General features: G+C 41.7%; 2 protein-coding genes across 6 annotated transcripts; both read left to right on the forward strand.

Annotated features, from left to right (window-relative positions):
• Positions 1–362: 362 nt before the first annotated feature.
• On the forward strand, positions 363–13,198 carry ilf3b (interleukin enhancer binding factor 3b). Of its 5 annotated transcripts, none has more exons than XM_084370686.1 (18): positions 363–462; positions 1,882–1,980; positions 2,785–3,008; positions 3,137–3,311; positions 3,426–3,570; positions 4,959–5,050; positions 6,137–6,286; positions 6,593–6,704; positions 6,808–6,905; positions 6,990–7,101; positions 7,260–7,373; positions 7,591–7,796; positions 7,910–8,086; positions 8,184–8,465; positions 8,810–8,942; positions 9,063–9,110; positions 10,639–11,058; positions 12,352–13,198. In XM_084370686.1, the coding sequence occupies exons 2-18, from the start codon at positions 1,978–1,980 to the stop codon at positions 12,489–12,491; spliced, it is 2,631 nt and encodes an 876-aa protein (XP_084226812.1). In that variant the 5' UTR covers positions 363–462; positions 1,882–1,977; the 3' UTR covers positions 12,492–13,198. The 5 variants fall into 5 exon arrangements, with proteins under 5 accessions (XP_084226812.1, XP_084226813.1, XP_084226810.1 ...); XM_084370687.1 differs by having other exon boundaries at positions 6,191–6,286; XM_084370684.1 differs by having other exon boundaries at positions 6,191–6,286; positions 6,808–7,101.
• Positions 13,199–14,407: 1,209 nt separating this feature from the next.
• On the forward strand, positions 14,408–16,360 carry LOC311267430 (uncharacterized protein). The gene is made up of 3 exons (XM_084370506.1): positions 14,408–14,544; positions 14,969–15,004; positions 15,309–16,360. The coding sequence occupies exons 2-3, from the start codon at positions 14,976–14,978 to the stop codon at positions 16,279–16,281; spliced, it is 1,002 nt and encodes a 333-aa protein (XP_084226632.1). The 5' UTR covers positions 14,408–14,544; positions 14,969–14,975; the 3' UTR covers positions 16,282–16,360.
• The last annotated feature ends 756 nt before the right edge of the window (positions 16,361–17,116 follow it).

Consider the following 17,116-nt stretch of genomic DNA (forward strand, 5'->3'; position numbering starts at 1 on the left):
TATCAGAGTATCAGATGGAAAAAATAAGAAACCTCAGGAAGAGCAATAGAGGAGGGATCCCTCTCACAGGATGGATAGATAATGCAACAGATGTCGTGTGTGCAGCATAGATCACAATAGAAAATTATAGTGTGCAACGTGTTTAAAACAAGATGTAGCAAAATGGTTATAACAGTGTCCCGATCGTGTTTTAATCGATATGATCCACAGGGAAAGCCCCAAAAGGCACTGACTCAATCGGCCAGCTGTTTAGGGGAGACAATTCAATTAAAAGACACCGGCAGTAGCCACGCCCACAGGTCTGTACCCCCTGTTTCCAGATTGGCTACATCTGTAGTCATGTGCACCTTTTGTCCAATGAACATAATGGCTTTTCATATCGTGGGCGTTCCCGTTTGCTCTCCTGCTGCCGAGACCTGGGGCTAACGTGCAGCACCGTCCATTAGCAGTAACGACATCACGGTGAGTAAGAAAAATATACAATTTCTGCCCCGTAACAAACACGATATCACGAACAACGGTGGCCGCTGAACACCGAGAGAATTGACGAAGCTTGTTAACGCATTATGGCGTGTTTATAAACGAGCGCCTCGGAAATAAATTCATTCGGCTTTGTTCTGCTAAGCTAACTTGCCAAGTGCTAACTGTGGCTGAGCATTCAATGGGGTCTCGATCTTGTCTCCTCGACCATTTTGGTGTCTGATAAGCAACAGACTGATATTCAACTACAAACACAGTTCTCCGCAAAGTGTGTCCACTTCTCCTGAGCCATTGAGTTGACAAACATGATAGGTGAATGGTGGTTTTTGTGGGTTTTATTTTGGTAGCATGGCGCAGCGTTTAACGATGGGTGATGTATGTTTTTTTTTTGCGGGGGTTGTTAGCTCGCTGTTAGCCGCCGTCGTCAGCCTGGCTCTGCGCTGAATTAAAATGGCGTCTGTTTTTTAAATTCCCCTGATGGAGCTGAAGGGCTTGAGTCCTTTTACTGTTTGGCTGCTTTTTCATAACTCACATTTGCTCCTGAAATAAGTTAAGGCGTTGTGAAATTGCAGGTTTAACAGGTGTAACTGTCGTTTACAAGTTTCTGTCTGGTGCCACACTTCAATAACCTGTTGACTGAAAAATAAAAAAGGGCCCAGTGCTTATGCTCGTTATGGTTCACCTTATTTGCCTATCACAGTTATAATGCTGTGAACCATTTATAGACGTATACATTAAAGTATGCAGGCACTGTGGGCGTGTCGCGACAAGTTAATGAGATGTCCTGCCTGCCCACTCAACCTAACTATTTCAGCCTAATCACATCATTTAGTTGTAGTTGCTAAGTAGCAGTCACACTCATGTCATCCAAGCCATTGTCAAATGATCAGTCAGTCATCCGTGAGGTAACGTGGGGTGACCTCTACTCGTAGGACAATCATTTATTGCAGCACTGCCCTCAATTATCTGTCTTAGTGGAAAATTACATTGTTAAATCATGCTTTTGTGCACTACAAACATGAATGTCTGCACCCTGAAGCATCCAGTGTTCTTCTGGTGTAGATATATTAAAATGAATCACATTTTTGCAAGTGAAAGTAGGTTTGCGTGTTGTTCCTGAGGCATGTGTTGCTGTGCCAACAGTCCTGTGGCTCCAGCTGGTGACTGCTTTATTTCACTAAGAGATGAACAAAGAGTCCTCAGTGACCAAGTGTGAAGCATTTTGCTCCCTTCAGTGTTTTTGGCTAACAACAGACATTTCTTGAAATCAAATGTTCCTTCCATAAATCTTTTGTGGATCGAGCTTAGTTAACAGTTTGCTTCAGATTCGCACATGGTGGCGTTTGGATTCTGCCTTACTTTCAGTTGTGTAAAATGTGTGCATGTTTTCTCATCTTACAGAGACGGACTGCAACATTGTCATCTGCTGCAGAGAAGCCCTTTTTTGAGTATTGCCATTTGCTGGATAAAGGAGTCACCACGGCCTCCAGAATAATAATGGTAATGATTGATTTCACTCCGTAGTTTATTTGAAGTTCTGTATCTCTGTGTTGTTTTTTATATCTGACAACAGGCAGCCAGCCAGAGCACAGGACACACTGGCCTTTTTGTTAAATGTCACTGTTAATGGGACAAATAAATGTGTCACATCTAATTTAAGTCACAGGACTGGTGCCAGCCTTTTGTTATTCTACTTTGCCTGGGGCTTTAAGAACACATGCTGTGGCTCCCACATCACCGTTCTCCTCTAAATTGGCTCTGGCTGCCCGTGCATACGCTCGGCTCATGTAATCACTGGTGTTAGAAGCCTGTCCTAGACATGAGGCCTTGTTCAGATTTTTAATTAAAGACAAGAGAGCGACAGAGAAAGTAGGTCCTTTAATGCTCGCTTGTTCCAGCTTCACTAAGAGCCTGACCCATAAAGCAGGATTAATGAAGTTAGTTGGATAACTGCTCTGAATTAAACCTGGAACTGCTTCAAGTCTGAAACATGTCCTGAAGGCCAAAGAGCTCCTCTGGGTTTTAATCGGTCCAGTAATCCTGTGTTGTGAAACAGGCCTCTGTTTAAATAGTGATGATGTGTTGTTTTTATTTTCTGTGCCCAACTCACTGTGAGGTGTTGGTGCATTATCAAAAGTAGATGTCAGGGTTTGATATGCCCCATGACTGAGTTGATAACATCAGTCCTGGATGTTGTTTACTCAGACCATGGTGTCACAGGGTGTACTCTGTTTGTTCTTATCTACATATTTTATTTTTTGTATTTCTTCCTTATAAATGATCTTATATATTCCACCCCACCAGCCTCCCCCAATGCGCCACCGCTCCATGCGCGTCTTCATGAATGATGACCGCCATGTCATGGCTAAACACTCAGTCATCTACCCAACTCAGGAGGAACTGGAAAGTGTTCAGAACATGGTATCCCACACAGAGCGGGCCCTCAAGGCCGTCTCTGACTGGCTGGATAAACAGGAGAAGGGAACCTCCAAGTCTGATTCTGATAGTACAGACACTGATAAAGAAAGGTGAGGAGATGTCAGTGATGTCTTCCAGTTAAATGATAGAAATGGATTATATCCTTCTTTTCTAACCACCCATTAAACTTTTTGTCCATCTTGTGCTTCTCCCCTGTATCTGCTGTGTCTCCTGATAGCGAGCACAAAGATCAGGCCACCCGCTCTCTGCGTGGTGTAATGAGGGTGGGTCTGGTTGCCAAGGGCCTGCTACTGAAGGGGGACCTGGACTTGGAGCTGGTGCTCCTCTGTAAAGAAAAACCTACCATCAGTCTGCTGAAGAAAGTGTCAGAAAACCTTGTTACGCAGCTCAAGGTGAGAACACTGAGGACTGGAATTGCTGTAATAAAAATTGTGTGTAAACAAATCAGTAGTGGCTTCATATTTGACATGTTTTAAACACTTCCTTTAAACACTGCTCTTCCTCAGGCAACAGAAGACAAATATGTTGTAACGCAGCACATCCGTGAGGCCAGTATTGTCATCAAGAACACCAAGGAGCCTCCTCTCACCCTCACCATTCACCTGACATCCCCTCTGGTCCGTGAGGAGATAGAGAGGGCTTCCACTGGAGGTAAGCTCCTACACGAGGGCCTCAAGTGTTTTTTTAGTTGCACCCCTCCTCCAGCAGGGAGGCCACAAGACAGATATTGTTTATTGGGCCTTCAATGGAGCTAGGGGACAAGAATGCACTGTCACATAATGAAACTATGCTATGCTTATAGCTCTTTAGCCACTCTCGTAGTTCCATGTAATGTAACTGTACATTTTTGATGGCCCAATATACAGTATAGGGCAGGTAGTTTACTGACTGCTGAAGACATGGCTTTCTCTCCCCCCCTTAATGATCAAGCTCACCAACGACATGAAGGCTCACTGAGAATTTAACCAAATACAAAAAGAGAGACCACTTTGTTTGCATGTGTTTTATCATTGATGATGAACGGTTTGCATTGCAGCAAAAATGAGTAGCAAAACATGTGGTGAAACTGTCCTTGGTTGTTAGACCCAACAGATGGCCATTGACTGTCTCTGATGGTCCTTAGCAGGGTAGGCTCGGGCTCACAGATAACGACAAGGGACACTTCATGAATGTCCAACTATGTCAAAAAACGAGGGGATTAGCCCTAGTTGTTAGGAAGCAATAGACTATGGCATCATGAAAAAGTATATTGTCATTAAGTGTAACTGTAACTTTACAAGAACACAGATGTCCACTAGTTGACATTCTTTGAGAGCACTCAACAGTCGTGAGGATCTCAGTTTAACAGGTGTTGAACCTTGACCTTATCTGTAGCCCTGTGCTTACAGTGATGCCCAGTTTGGGTCTTTGTATTTTAAGCCATCAGTTTTGCTGCAGTGTGGACTTGTTTTGATACCCACTTTTTGTGCATCTGATAACTTCTGCCTGTGGTTCCAATTCTGATTCTCTCTGTCAAGCCTTCTAGTTTGTCAATTTTTAGGGACGCTGGACCTTTGACCAACTGGCCGCTCTCTGTCTCGGAAGGGGCAAAGTGCAGTGTACCCAGTATAGGGGCTAAGGGGAGGGGCTCTACCTCCTGTTGACGCCACAAAAACAATGCAGAACTTTTCTGAGCACTGAAGCATCCATTTAAGTTGAAACAACAATGTCAAGACAACCTCCCATTTGATACAACCAATTACCTCTTAATAAATGCACATTTTTATGTCATGATTTTTTATTTTTACTCAGTAAAGTTATAGCCCACTTCCCAATACCGTTGTTCCGGTGGGTTTAAAGTTTAAACATATGTGCCGGGCCGTGCAAAACCATATTAACTGGGAGGTTGAGAGCTGTTGGTTGTTCTGCAGTGGAGGGGTCCCCCTCCCCTTCCCCCTCCTGCCTGTGGTTTGGGAAGGCTGCCTGTGTTCCCCCTGGCCGGCTGACAGAACTCCCCTTGGTCAAACTGTACCTTGTCTTCTTATTCCACCTGCCAATAGACTCGCTTTCAGTCAACGATCCCCCGGATGTTCTGGACAGGCAGAAATGCCTAACTGCCTTGGCGTCTCTCCGCCACGCTAAGTGGTTCCAGGTTTGGATCTTGTCTTTATTTGTCTCTAAAACAGAAGTAGTTTTGAGTTTGGTTTTATGCTCTGTTCTTTTGTCTTTTATTTGGGCGTTCCATGTTTTTTTTCCTTTTCTTTATTTACTCTTTTGAAGTGTACTTCCTGTAGTAATACTTGATGATCTGGATGTCTGTTTCTTAGGAAACCTTTGTCATTACACTGTTGTAGAGTTGCTTTGCTCACTTAACAGGTTCCACTGCAGTGTCATTTTTGAAAATGTTCAAGTTCAATGCTGCTTTTTAGTTCATTAGTAACCCTCAAAGCTGCTTAACTCAATCAGCAGATCAAATCTGGGACTAACACGCCATGTATTCAGGTGCAATATTTCTATAATGTCATTGTTGGTGTGAGTGAGTTGTTGTTATTTTCACATTTGTGCTACCTATAGAGCACTTTCTGCTGCCCTATTCTGTAGTTTTGAAGAGGAAACTGTTTTTGTAGTGAACAATGTTAATAATAATTCATTATAGTATTGTGGCCTGTGTCATGTTTGGCTTTCACTATAACAATCAGTGCTTCATCTCTGCAGCTTTTGTAGAGTATGTGGCCTCAACTTTTCCTTGCTCTCTGGCTGTTTCTGTTACTGTGCGCCACAAATCAACAGGAATATTGCACCTTGAGTAGTTACATTTTTTTTTATTCTCACTGACTTTTACTCACGGACCACTGACCATTACTCTATTCAAGGACAGCGCACGTCCCCTTTTAAATAGTTCACTGAGTTCTCACATTAGCGCTGGTATTAAGTTTGAGGTGGCTTTATTTTCATGTTTCTTCCTGAACTTAAATTAATGCGCATGTTTTTCCCCACAAAAACAAATGTTTTGTCTGATAACCTCACCATCAATCATGTTGGCTATTGACTTACAGCCATGAATGTGAATGATCATACATATGCTCTTCCAACAAAGTAAACATTATTCTGTCATCTAATAATTCCATAATGACAAAGCTAAGCTGTTTTAGTCTGTGTGGCTTCATTTTTATTTTCTTTCATTTATTTGGATGTTCATGTTGCTTTGTGCTTCACATTGTCTTCCTCTTTGACTAAGGCTGCTTGTCCTCCTCGTGCCCCTTCCCTCCCCCATCCCTGCTTGTGTCCCCAGGCCAGGGCCAACGGGCTTCGCTCCTGTGTCATCGTTATCCGGATCCTAAGGGACCTGTGTGCCCGCGTCCCCACATGGGCCCCGCTTCGTGGCTGGGTGAGTGAGAGCCTCAGCTAAACAGCTGTGATATAAGTCTTTATGGTTTCATCGCGGATGAGACTGCTAAATACACAAAGTATTTTTCCTAAGACACATTTTTGCTGATCAAAACTGCAAAGCTCTCCTAACTGATTTCCTTTTGAAGCTTTTTCTGCCCGGATACCAAAAAAAGCAAAGGCACCACCATGATTGTTAAATTGCAGAGCTACTATCTAACGCAGTGACCTGAAATCTCTTTGTGTTAGTGACTGAGCTTAAAAATAGCATCCTCAAACAAGTCTCCCTCCCTCTTCTGCTTTGCAGCCACTGGAGCTGATCTGTGAGAAAGCCATTGGCACAGGGAACCGGCCCATGGGGGCAGGAGAAGCTCTTCGGAGAGTTTTGGAGTGTCTGGCTTCAGGAATCCTTATGTCAGGTATGTATGTAGGGAAGGTGGACATTTCCAGATGTTGCTTAATTGAGTTTTATTTGCAATTTTTTCTAAGTGAATCTAAAACTATAATATCCATGTGTTTCAGACGGTGCTGGCATCTCTGATCCATGTGAAAAAGAGGCCACAGATGCTATTGGTCACTTGGATCACCAGCAGAGAGAAGACATTACAGCGAGTGCACAAGTGAGTACGATAAAATCATGTGTCGGTGTGTGTATTCACAATTTGGTAAAAGTAAAACTGACACCCTGTATCTTGTATGTTCAGCATGCCTTAAGGCTGTCGGCTTTCGGACAGCTTCACAAAGTGCTCGGGATGGATCCCCTCCCCTCTAAGATGCCCAAAAAACCTCGTAGTGAGACACCTATTGATTACACAGGTGAGCCAGGCTTGCACCTGTGAGATTCAAGCAATCAACAATCATCACAGTAGAGTCTGCTGGTTATTTATTTGTCTTGAGGTTTTTTATATAGATGTAATGCAGCAAGGTGTCTCGTATTTTCTTATGGCAAAATTTTGTGTTTGTCTGTGATGCAGTGCAAATTCCACCTAGTACAGCATACGCCCCACCAATGAAAAGGCCCATTGAGGAAGAGGAAGGAATGGATGACAAGAGTCCAAATAAAAAAAAGAAAAAGCTTCAGAAGAAATGTAAGTGTTGTTTCAACTAGTGGATATACAGAAATTCAAATTTGGATAATCTTTGTAAATTGAATACTTTTTTAGTTTTGGAAACCCAAAAAAACCAAAATCACCTCTACTACTTTGACAGTATATAGACTAATGACTGATTTGAAAGTAAAACGTCAATAGAATAATTGATAGTTGCTGAAGTGTTAAGTCTGTGTCTTACTGTTTGTCCCACCAGCTCCAGAGGAGAAGGCTGAGCCTCCCCAGGCTATGAATGCTCTGATGAGGCTCAATCAGCTGAAGCCAGGTCTCCAGTACAAACTGATATCTCAGACTGGCCCAGTTCATGTTCCGGTCTTCACTATGGCCGTTGAAGTGGACGGCACAACCTTTGAGGCTTCTGGCCCATCCAAACGTACTGCCAAGCTGCATGTAGCTGTCAAGGTGAGCACAGGGAATATTTTGATATGGCCTAACTATTGGCCCTGTGATTGAGTTTCTATTGGACATGTCTTTGTGCTGTTTAAACCACAATAAATCTGTGTGGACAACTGCAGGTCCTTCAGGACATGGGTCTGCCCACAGGAGTGGAACTAAAGACTGCTGAGCCAGTAAAATCAGAGGAGGCGGTTGTAGCTGCCGCTGTGGAAGAATTGAAGCCAGCAGTCACAACCGTTGAAACTACCACTGCTGCCACAGGAGCAGTCAATGCAGACACCAGTGATGCTGCAGAGGTACATAGCTGTTCTGCGTGTCAGCAAATGATGATTGTGTGCATAAAGTTGAGCGAAGTTTGCTCTAATTTAACTGACCATATATCTTACATGTCAGACTGCTCGCCAACAGGGACCAATCCTGACCAAACACGGCAAGAACCCAGTGATGGAGCTGAACGAGAAGCGCCGTGGCCTGAAGTACGAGCTCATCTCAGAGACCGGAGGCAGCCACGACAAACGCTTTGTCATGGAGGTGGAGATTGACGGTCAGAAGTTTCAGGGGACAGGATCCAATAAGAAGGTGGCAAAGGCTTACGCTGCCCTGGCTGCGCTGGAGTGGCTCTTCCGTGAAGGCGCTGTGGCCGAGGCCACTAAAAAGAAAAAGGGACCACCCATGGTAAGCACCCAGTGAAACAGAGTGAATTCTTAAATGTTTGATTTGTTTAAAGTCCTGGCTCAGGTCATATTTAGTGTGAGATCAAACTGATCATGTTGAAAAGGTGTTTTAGTTATTATACAGTGTGTATTTTAGGTTATTTTTCTCTAAATCACTATAATCAATGTTTTTACTCTTTTAATGTCATACATTGTTAAAATTACTTACAAAGAGCAGATTAATTTAAAAGTCAAGAAAATGTGATTGCTTCACTGGTGTAAAAATAATGAATATTCTTATAATGACTTAATGTTGAAGTTTTCTGCTCAGTGTTGATGAAAAGTACAAATAACTTTCGTCTTCAGCACACTCCAGGCTTCGGCATGATGGGAGCTGCTGGAGTCGGAGATGCAGTTTCGCCCAGAGGCAGAGGGAGAGGAGGCCGAGGTCGTGGAAGGGGCAGGGGCTTCAATAATGGAGGGGGCTACGGCCAAGGAGGTAAAAACATGCTTCTCCTTGAACAGACATTTTGTATTTGGTGGTATGGTGTTATTAGGCATGGTTAATATGATTGGCATAGTGTCCGATCAGCATTTTAAATGTGTGTCATCTTCCCAGGTGGATTTGGAACATATGGTTACGGGAACAGTGCTAACTCCGGATACAGTGAGTATTCATTTCACCTATTATAGTTCCAGTTTGACTGTTTTTTTTACTCTTTATCTGGGCTGAAGTCGAGCTTTCCTTGAGAAATCCAAACAGATGTCTCAGCATAAATATGTCCTGGAGCAGGAAAGTGCATCTGGCCAAGACTGTAGAAAAACAGCTTTTACAGCTTGTTTTAACTCCACTACGAAATCTTTCACTCCAGAACAAACAGCAAACAAGACCATATAATAATAATATATGTTGGGATGTTCCCAGTTCAACGATTTTACATTTCTCTGCTTTAAGCCACAGGATTCAATCTGTTTTGACAAGCCCCCCTCGTAAGAGAACCCCTTTTCTTTTCTTCCCTCTGGCAGCCTGTTCTGAGGACTGACCTACCTGAGAGTGACAGGAGCAGAGAAATCTAAAAAAAAAACCCCAACAACTTTAAATGCAATCTGACCAAATGAGTCATTCAACTGCCACGTTAATGGCAGGAAAAAAAACAATAAATCTAATTTTGATATTTTTTTCCCTTCTCTGCCCTGTCTCACTCTTTAGGTGACTTTGTCTCAGACTGCTATGGCTACCACGAGTTTGCGACATAGATCTTCCCAGTCTTAAAATCAAAAACAGTCCCGTAGAGAGGATAAAAGTGGACAAAATACTCAGTAGTGTTCCAGCAGCATCATGAACTCCTATCACCACCAAGTCCGCAACCCTGGGAATAAAGTGACAACAACCTCTCCACCCTGTCTTGCCAATCCACTTGTCATGTCCTGGTACCTCGGGGAGACGATCTGCCACTGCATGCATGTAGCCTCCATAAGTCACCCTGTTTTCTCTGAACTTGCTGTGGATGTACCTGAACACCTGGACCTCCCCAAACCACAGGGCTGATTTACTGTAGATTGCCTCCATGTGTCAGACTGGCTCACAGGGCTTCTTCTCTGTTCATTTGGATCATGATTAAGGGAAAGCCTGTGGGAACCTGGACAACATACATACTTTCGGATTACTGTCTGCAACAGCCTGGTCTCCCTCTGACTCCATAATAAGATGACGATACAGAGAAATCTGTTTTCATTCATTTTAATGCCTTTCTGTCACTTTCAATCATGATGAAGCTGTTTTTATTTTCTGTTTTTGCTTTTTTGAAAATGTCATATCAGCAACACTGTTGAGTCATAGCTACACTGAATGCATGATGGTCTTAACTTTTGTTTGGTATTGTCCATCTGTAACAGCGTTAGGCATTGATGAACTGAGGCTGTTGGCACTACGTTTGCACACACATTGTGTGAATTGGAGAATCTGATGTATGTTTGTGTAGGGAAGACTTCTTGCTCTAGCTGTTTTTTTAATGTTTTTGTTTTTTTTAATAAATGTGACATCACACCATTCATTACTGTGTTTCTCCAGGGTCTGAATTAATTTCTGAGTACATGAAAAGATTGTATTGCACGGAGTCCATATGCAAGCATCTGCTATTAGAAGATATCAAGTTATGCCCATTTTAAGACTGTGCCATGCTGTCATTTCCCAGATTACTACAACAATGGTGGTACAAATGGAGGAACTGGGGTGTCAGGCAGCCCATCAGGTGGCCCTCCAGCCAGCACAGCACCAGGATCAGCACAGGGCTCCTATGGTTCATACTACCAGAATGAAGGAGCCTACACTGCCACGTCTGCAGCCAAAACCCCCAAAAAGAAACCCCCCATGCACAAAGGAGGGAAGCCACCCTTTCCAGGTCCCCCAGGGGCGAACACTGGAACTGCAGGGGGGTACCAGTCCAGCAGCCCCCCAGGGCAAGGGTCCTATAACCAGTATGGCCAGGGCTATGGGCAGGGAAAGAAGAGTTTCAACCAGAACCAGGGGGGGACGGGTGGATACTCATACAGCACTGCCTACCCGAGCCAGGTGACGGGGGGTGCAGGAGGTAGCCAAGACTTCAGTTATGAAGGTGAGTTAAGGGGGTTCAGAGGAAATGTGCCGTCCTGAAATTGGATACAGAATTCAATATTGCATCACATTTACTAAGTATGGCAGGGTATGCTGCTACTGCGACAAAAAGACCCAAAACACACTGATGGGTTTTTTTTTTTGTTCTGATCGTTTTCACATTGTTACTGCATACTTAATTTTTCTATCTTCACTTTTATAACATGTCACTGTAGCTTGCTATGTCACAAAACTCTTTAGTAAATACACAAATTAAACATCTTGATAAATCAAATATTTCTCACAACAACATTCTGACATGTTTCATTTAAATTGCACATTTTCAAATTATCACATGACTAATTTCCATTGTTAAGAGATTCAGTCAATGCCTGAAGACAATTTACTATAGCCATAAAACTTTTACATATTAAGACCTTTGTTTATATTGTGCTTCTCATAAATAATTTAAAGGCACTTTAAATACAATTTATAAAAGAAAGTATGCAACAGTTAATGAAATGTTATGCTAAAATGCAACAAAGGATAAAAATAAAATAAATACGACAAACAGAATCAGTTAAACAAACACTGAAATCAGTAAAAGCAAGTCTAAAGCTTTAAAGAAGACAATGATGTCCCTGATATCTTCTGGCAGATCATTGCACAAATTAGGGGACCAAACAGAAAAGGTCTGGTCGCCTTTAGTTTAAACGAGCCTTAAATGTGAGGATTCGAATTTTAAAATGTACTCTTAAATGTACCGGCAGCCAATGAAGTGATTTTTAGGTGGGTGAGATGTGTTTCTTCCTGTTGGACCTGGATTTTCTGAGTTCAACTGTAGAAGATTTTAAGCCATCCATTTTTTGATATTTGCAATAGATGTGGAGATTTTTTATTTATATTATTAATGTCGAAGGAGAGATATAACTGTGTCATCGGCATGGAACTGATCGCTGATATTGTGTTTTTTTAATAATACAACAGTAGTACAGTACACGTACTAGCTTAAAAATGTAAAATAGTAAGGGCCCAAGAATGGAACCCTGTTGAACTCCATATTTCACCGAAGGGTCAAAACCGAAACTAACACTAACAGATTGGTGAATTAATAATTATACTGACATTCAACAGGTGGCCTGAAACACGACTCTACATGAAATCTGATGTTGCTCTTTAACTTTTTGCTAACAAGTCACCACATTGTTTCTGCTGTCCCCAGGTGGCCAGAAAAAGAAAACATGCTGCAGTTTCAAGCTTCATACCTTTTGTCTGTTGTAAATTTGTTTGACTTATTGTCACGCTTTCTTTGTAGGTTTCAACAACCAGTCCAACTACAACTCACAGGGCGGAGGAGGAAGTGGCAACCAGGGCTTTGGCGCCAACCACTCTCAGTACCACAACCCAGTGGGCTACGGCAGGGGAGACGGCAGCATGAATTACCAGTACAGATAGACTGTGTTACTCCGTCTGTGAATCATTGGCACCAAGCTCCCTGCATCAGTGTCTCAAGCCAAAGAAAGTGATAGACGGCTTGCCTGTGCTCTCTGCCTTTTCCATGTTTGCTTCTTATGTGCTTTTGGGTTTCTATGTGGCACATGTGGGCACAAAATTGAGATGTCTGGACTTTGTAAGTGTCAGAGCTGAGTTTTGGCTGAATTTAGTGGTCTGTTCAGTGGTCTGGTCAGTGCTTAGATTGTGTTTTTAGGTTCTTCTTATTTTTTTATTTTATTTTTATTTTTAAATCTCTGCTACCAGTCCTCTTCCTCATCACTAAATATGAAGGCTGATGTTACAAATTACTCACTCATTAGCTCTGACTTGATTTCCTTTCTTATAAAGAGTTGTGTGGTGACAGCATTTCTTTCTCATGTGAAACTAGTAAAATCTTGTAGTTGAAACTACAAAGGTTGTTGTTTTTTGTAACAATTCAATAGACCAGAATATCTTATTCTTTTCTGCATTGCTTGTAATTTTGGCTTATTTTGTAATAGTGTAATAGTTATTTTAATAAATGGTTTTTGAGATTACTGGAAAATGTTTACTTCCTCATGTTGTAACCACATTTCTCTTCAGTGTAGCTTTTTGGATGGGTGGGATTTGTTCCTGTTAATGTAGAACAAAATGTTTGTATGAATAAATTATTTTTATTTGAAATAGTGGCTTTAAGTATCAAGTATTTGTACTAATGATATTTATTATTATTATATGGTGGGCAATTGATGAAGCTTCAACTATTTAATTATTGACTTGGTTTAATTTATTAATTACTTGACTATTAATGGCTCACCAGTCAGATTTTTCACAACCTGGCAACTGTAAAGTTTGTATCGCTTAAAACTGTATGTTTTAAAACTGTTTAAAGTACTGCTTAAAGTGTTGGTTATTTATTTTTAACTATTAATAAAACCATTAATTACAACACCATTTGTTAGAAAGATAAATGAAACCACAGTCTGTGACTGAGGTATGAATCTTTAAATATGATACTCTTGATCTTTAGGAAAGAAATTGCAAGAATGTAATATTTCTTGGCTGCAGATGCTCTGTAACCTATATTTGTGGTGGGATACAGGTAAAATAGGGGGAGTTCCATTTTATTTAAATACCTTGAACTAATAGTTTTACAAGTTTTCACAGCATTTAGATTCAGACAGAAATGTAATGTTAGATCTCCATTAGACTGCCATTAAATTAGGCTTTTACCAGAAAATGTGCATTTATAAATAAAAAGTGCTGCCAGATAATCATTAGATTAGATACAGTTACATAGCTCATACATCACATTTTAATTTTATTGAAGCATACTAAAAAGTACATGTTTCTCGTGGTGAGATGTAAGTACATTTACTCTAGATACATGTTAAGGTACCTGTACTTCTACTACACTGGGAGGCAAATATTCAACTTTTTACTCGAATACTTTAAAATGACAGCTACATATATGTATATATAGTTAAAATCAGCTGCACTTCCTCCAGCTGCAGCATTAGTGAAGCTTCAATATTAATGCATCAGTAATCATAATCTAATGTCACATTCTGATGTGGGCCGTTCTGCATTATGAGTACAGAATAAAAGCCATCCTGTCCATACCATGCTCCCTCTCCATTGTGTCTCTGCTGGACTGATTATATTACTACAGGCCTGTTTGTTGATACACTTTGTTACATAATATACTATACTATATTATAAGTGATCGTGAGTGAGAAATCTCGCGTGACATGAGCAACGTGATCTCGCAAGTCCAATGCATTCAAGGTTGCTATGTCAACTCATCAGTTTTCATGTGAATCATTGGATGCTTCAAAAATACACATGCAAAATATCTGCTTGTTCAGCTTGCACTACGTATACTTACTGATAAAATCCTGAAGAAACGCACTGAAACAGACAAGAAATGGGCGACACAGAAACGAAAAGTTTAAACCATTAATATTTATTTTTTGATTTATTAATGTGGCTGTAGGAACAAAACAAATCTGCTATGTGACTACTGGGTAGAGATGTAAGCAAGAGAGTTTCTATGCTAAATTGTTGTTTACCAACAGATGTACTATTTGTGATTGTGAGGGGGAAAAGTTTGAATAAAAGATATTTTTGAAAAGTAGTCACAAAGATTGATATGTTAGGCTACTCATTATTAACAAACCCAGTTTCTGGTCAGATGAAACATGCATGATTAAGTTGCTTAATATCTTTATCTTTAATATCATATCTAAAATTATGACATGGCTTTAAAAGATTTCCCCCTTTTTGTATTTTCAACGATGCAGATTTTAAAACGTATCTGAACGCTTTGGACATCAAAATTGCATGTCAAATCATTTTTGAATTTATAGACCAATTTGATACTGAAATGTGGCATTTCCTGACAGTATGATTTAAAGTAACATTTCTTGATCCCCTTTCTTCTTCTTCTTCTTCTACAGACAAGACATGACTGACCCAGAATATATCCACTTGAGGTAATGTAATCAGGAGTGTTTATACAATTCGTAGATATTGTTTTTGATTTAAAAATGTAGCTGGAGGAAGAAAAAATTCAGATGTGAATTTTGGGTGATAATATTGGCCAACTACATGAGTGTGTCATGTAGAGTTAGGTTAGCAAGTAAAGATCTGAGAGGGAGAGTTTCTATTCAGAATTGTACACAGGTATAACTACCCTGTTAAAGCTATTATCTAATTTCTTTCTAACTGTAAACAACAGAAGCACTTTTTGTGTTTGTGAGGGGAAACTATTAAGCATAAGCCTTTTTTTTCTCATAGTTTTGCTGGTGAAAATCAGAATGAAGAACAAGAAAGAACTGCCTCAGAAGCTGGACATAAAAATGACCAAGAAGACACACAAAACAACTGCATGAAGAGACTGCGATCCAGATGGCATGCCATTCTGATGATGCTCCTCTGTGTTGTGACCAGCAACCTCTTCATTCAGATGCATAAACAGCAAAGTCTGACAGCTGAGTTACAGCACGTGGCAGAGGACCTTCAAATAAAGAACAGCCACCTGAAGCAACTCCTCAACTCTACTCCTCAAAACTCCAGCGAGTGTGGCCATATGACACTGCTCATTGACGCAGTGCTGTACAACTTCACCTTGTTGTCTGCTGAAAAGAACAAGCTGAGCCTGCTCTTGGAGAACACGTCAAAAGAAAAGACAGACCTGAGCCTGCTCTTGAAGAACACGTCGCAAGAGAAGAGAAAGCTGGAAGTGGAGAACAAAGACCTGAGCATGTCTCTAAATTCGGCACTGAACAACTTCACCTCGTTGTCTGCTGAAAAGACACAGCTGAGCCTGCTCCTAAAGAACACATTGCATGAAAAAACCCAAGTGGAAGAGGAGAAGAAAGAGTTGGCCATGTTTCTACATTCAACCATGGAAAACTGCAACCATGTAGAAGCAAAGAGCAGACAACTGCACCTCCATCTGAACGCATCACGGCGCATCATCAGCCTGGCGTCTGCAGAGAGCGAACGTTGGCACCAGCTGTTAGATATTGAATGGCAAACCACCATGCAGCTGGAAGAATTAAATAAACGCCAACATTCAATCCTGTTCTCCAGCAAGCTGTCCTTCCTCTGGAGATTCTGTGACAGGAACACACTGCAGCGTTCACACTGCCTGCCTGGCTGGGTCAAGCCGTTTCACACTGCTCCTTCCTGTCCAAAGACTCAAAGAAGTAGGAAAAGGCTTGCAGGGAGTCTCTCGACATGGGGGCTGACATGGCTGTGGTTCTGAATGCCGAAGACCAGGCATTTTTGACCAACATGATTTTTCAGTTTGTACAGCAGCACCATGAAGAGGCGTTCCATTCAGCGTGGATTGGGTTCCAGGACATGGCAATGGAGAGCAACTACTTCTGGGTCACTGGCCAAAGAATCCATCCAGATGTGACTTATTGGAGGAGTCTTGAGTCAAACAATGCAAAGGACACATCTGAGCCTGATCTTGGAGAGCGGGTCAAGAGAAAAGATAGAGCTGAGTCTGCTCTTGGAGAACACATTGCAAGACAAGACACAGTTGGAAGAGGAGAACAGAGAACTGAACATGTTTCTCAATTCAACAATATACAACTTCAGTTTGTTGTCTGCTGAAAAGACAGAGCTGAACCTGCTCTCGGAGAACACGTCGCAAGAGAAGAGAAAGCTGGAAGTGGAGAACAAAGACCTGAGCATGTCTCTAAATTCGGCACTGAACAACTTCACCTCGTTGTCTGCTGAAAAGACACAGCTGAGCCTGCTCCTAAAGAACACATTGCATGAGAAAACCCAGGTGGAAGAGGAGAAGAAAGAGTTGGCCATGTTTCTACATTCAACCATGGAAAACTGCAACCATGTACACTGCCTGCCCGGCTGGGTCAAGCACACTTCACACTGCTTCTTCCTGTCCAAAGACTCAAAGAAGTGGGAAAAGGCTTGCAGGGAGTCTCTCGACATGGGGGCTGACATGGCTGTGGTTCTGAATGCCGAAGACCAGGCATTTTTGACCAACATGACTCTTCAGTTTGTACAGCAGCACCATGAAGAGGCGTTCCATTCAGCGTGGATCATGGCGATGGAGAGCAACTACTTCT

This window comes from Pagrus pagrus (genome assembly GCF_965226575.1).
Source record: "Pagrus pagrus genome assembly, chromosome: 13".
Lineage (NCBI taxonomy): Eukaryota > Metazoa > Chordata > Actinopteri > Spariformes > Sparidae > Pagrus > Pagrus pagrus.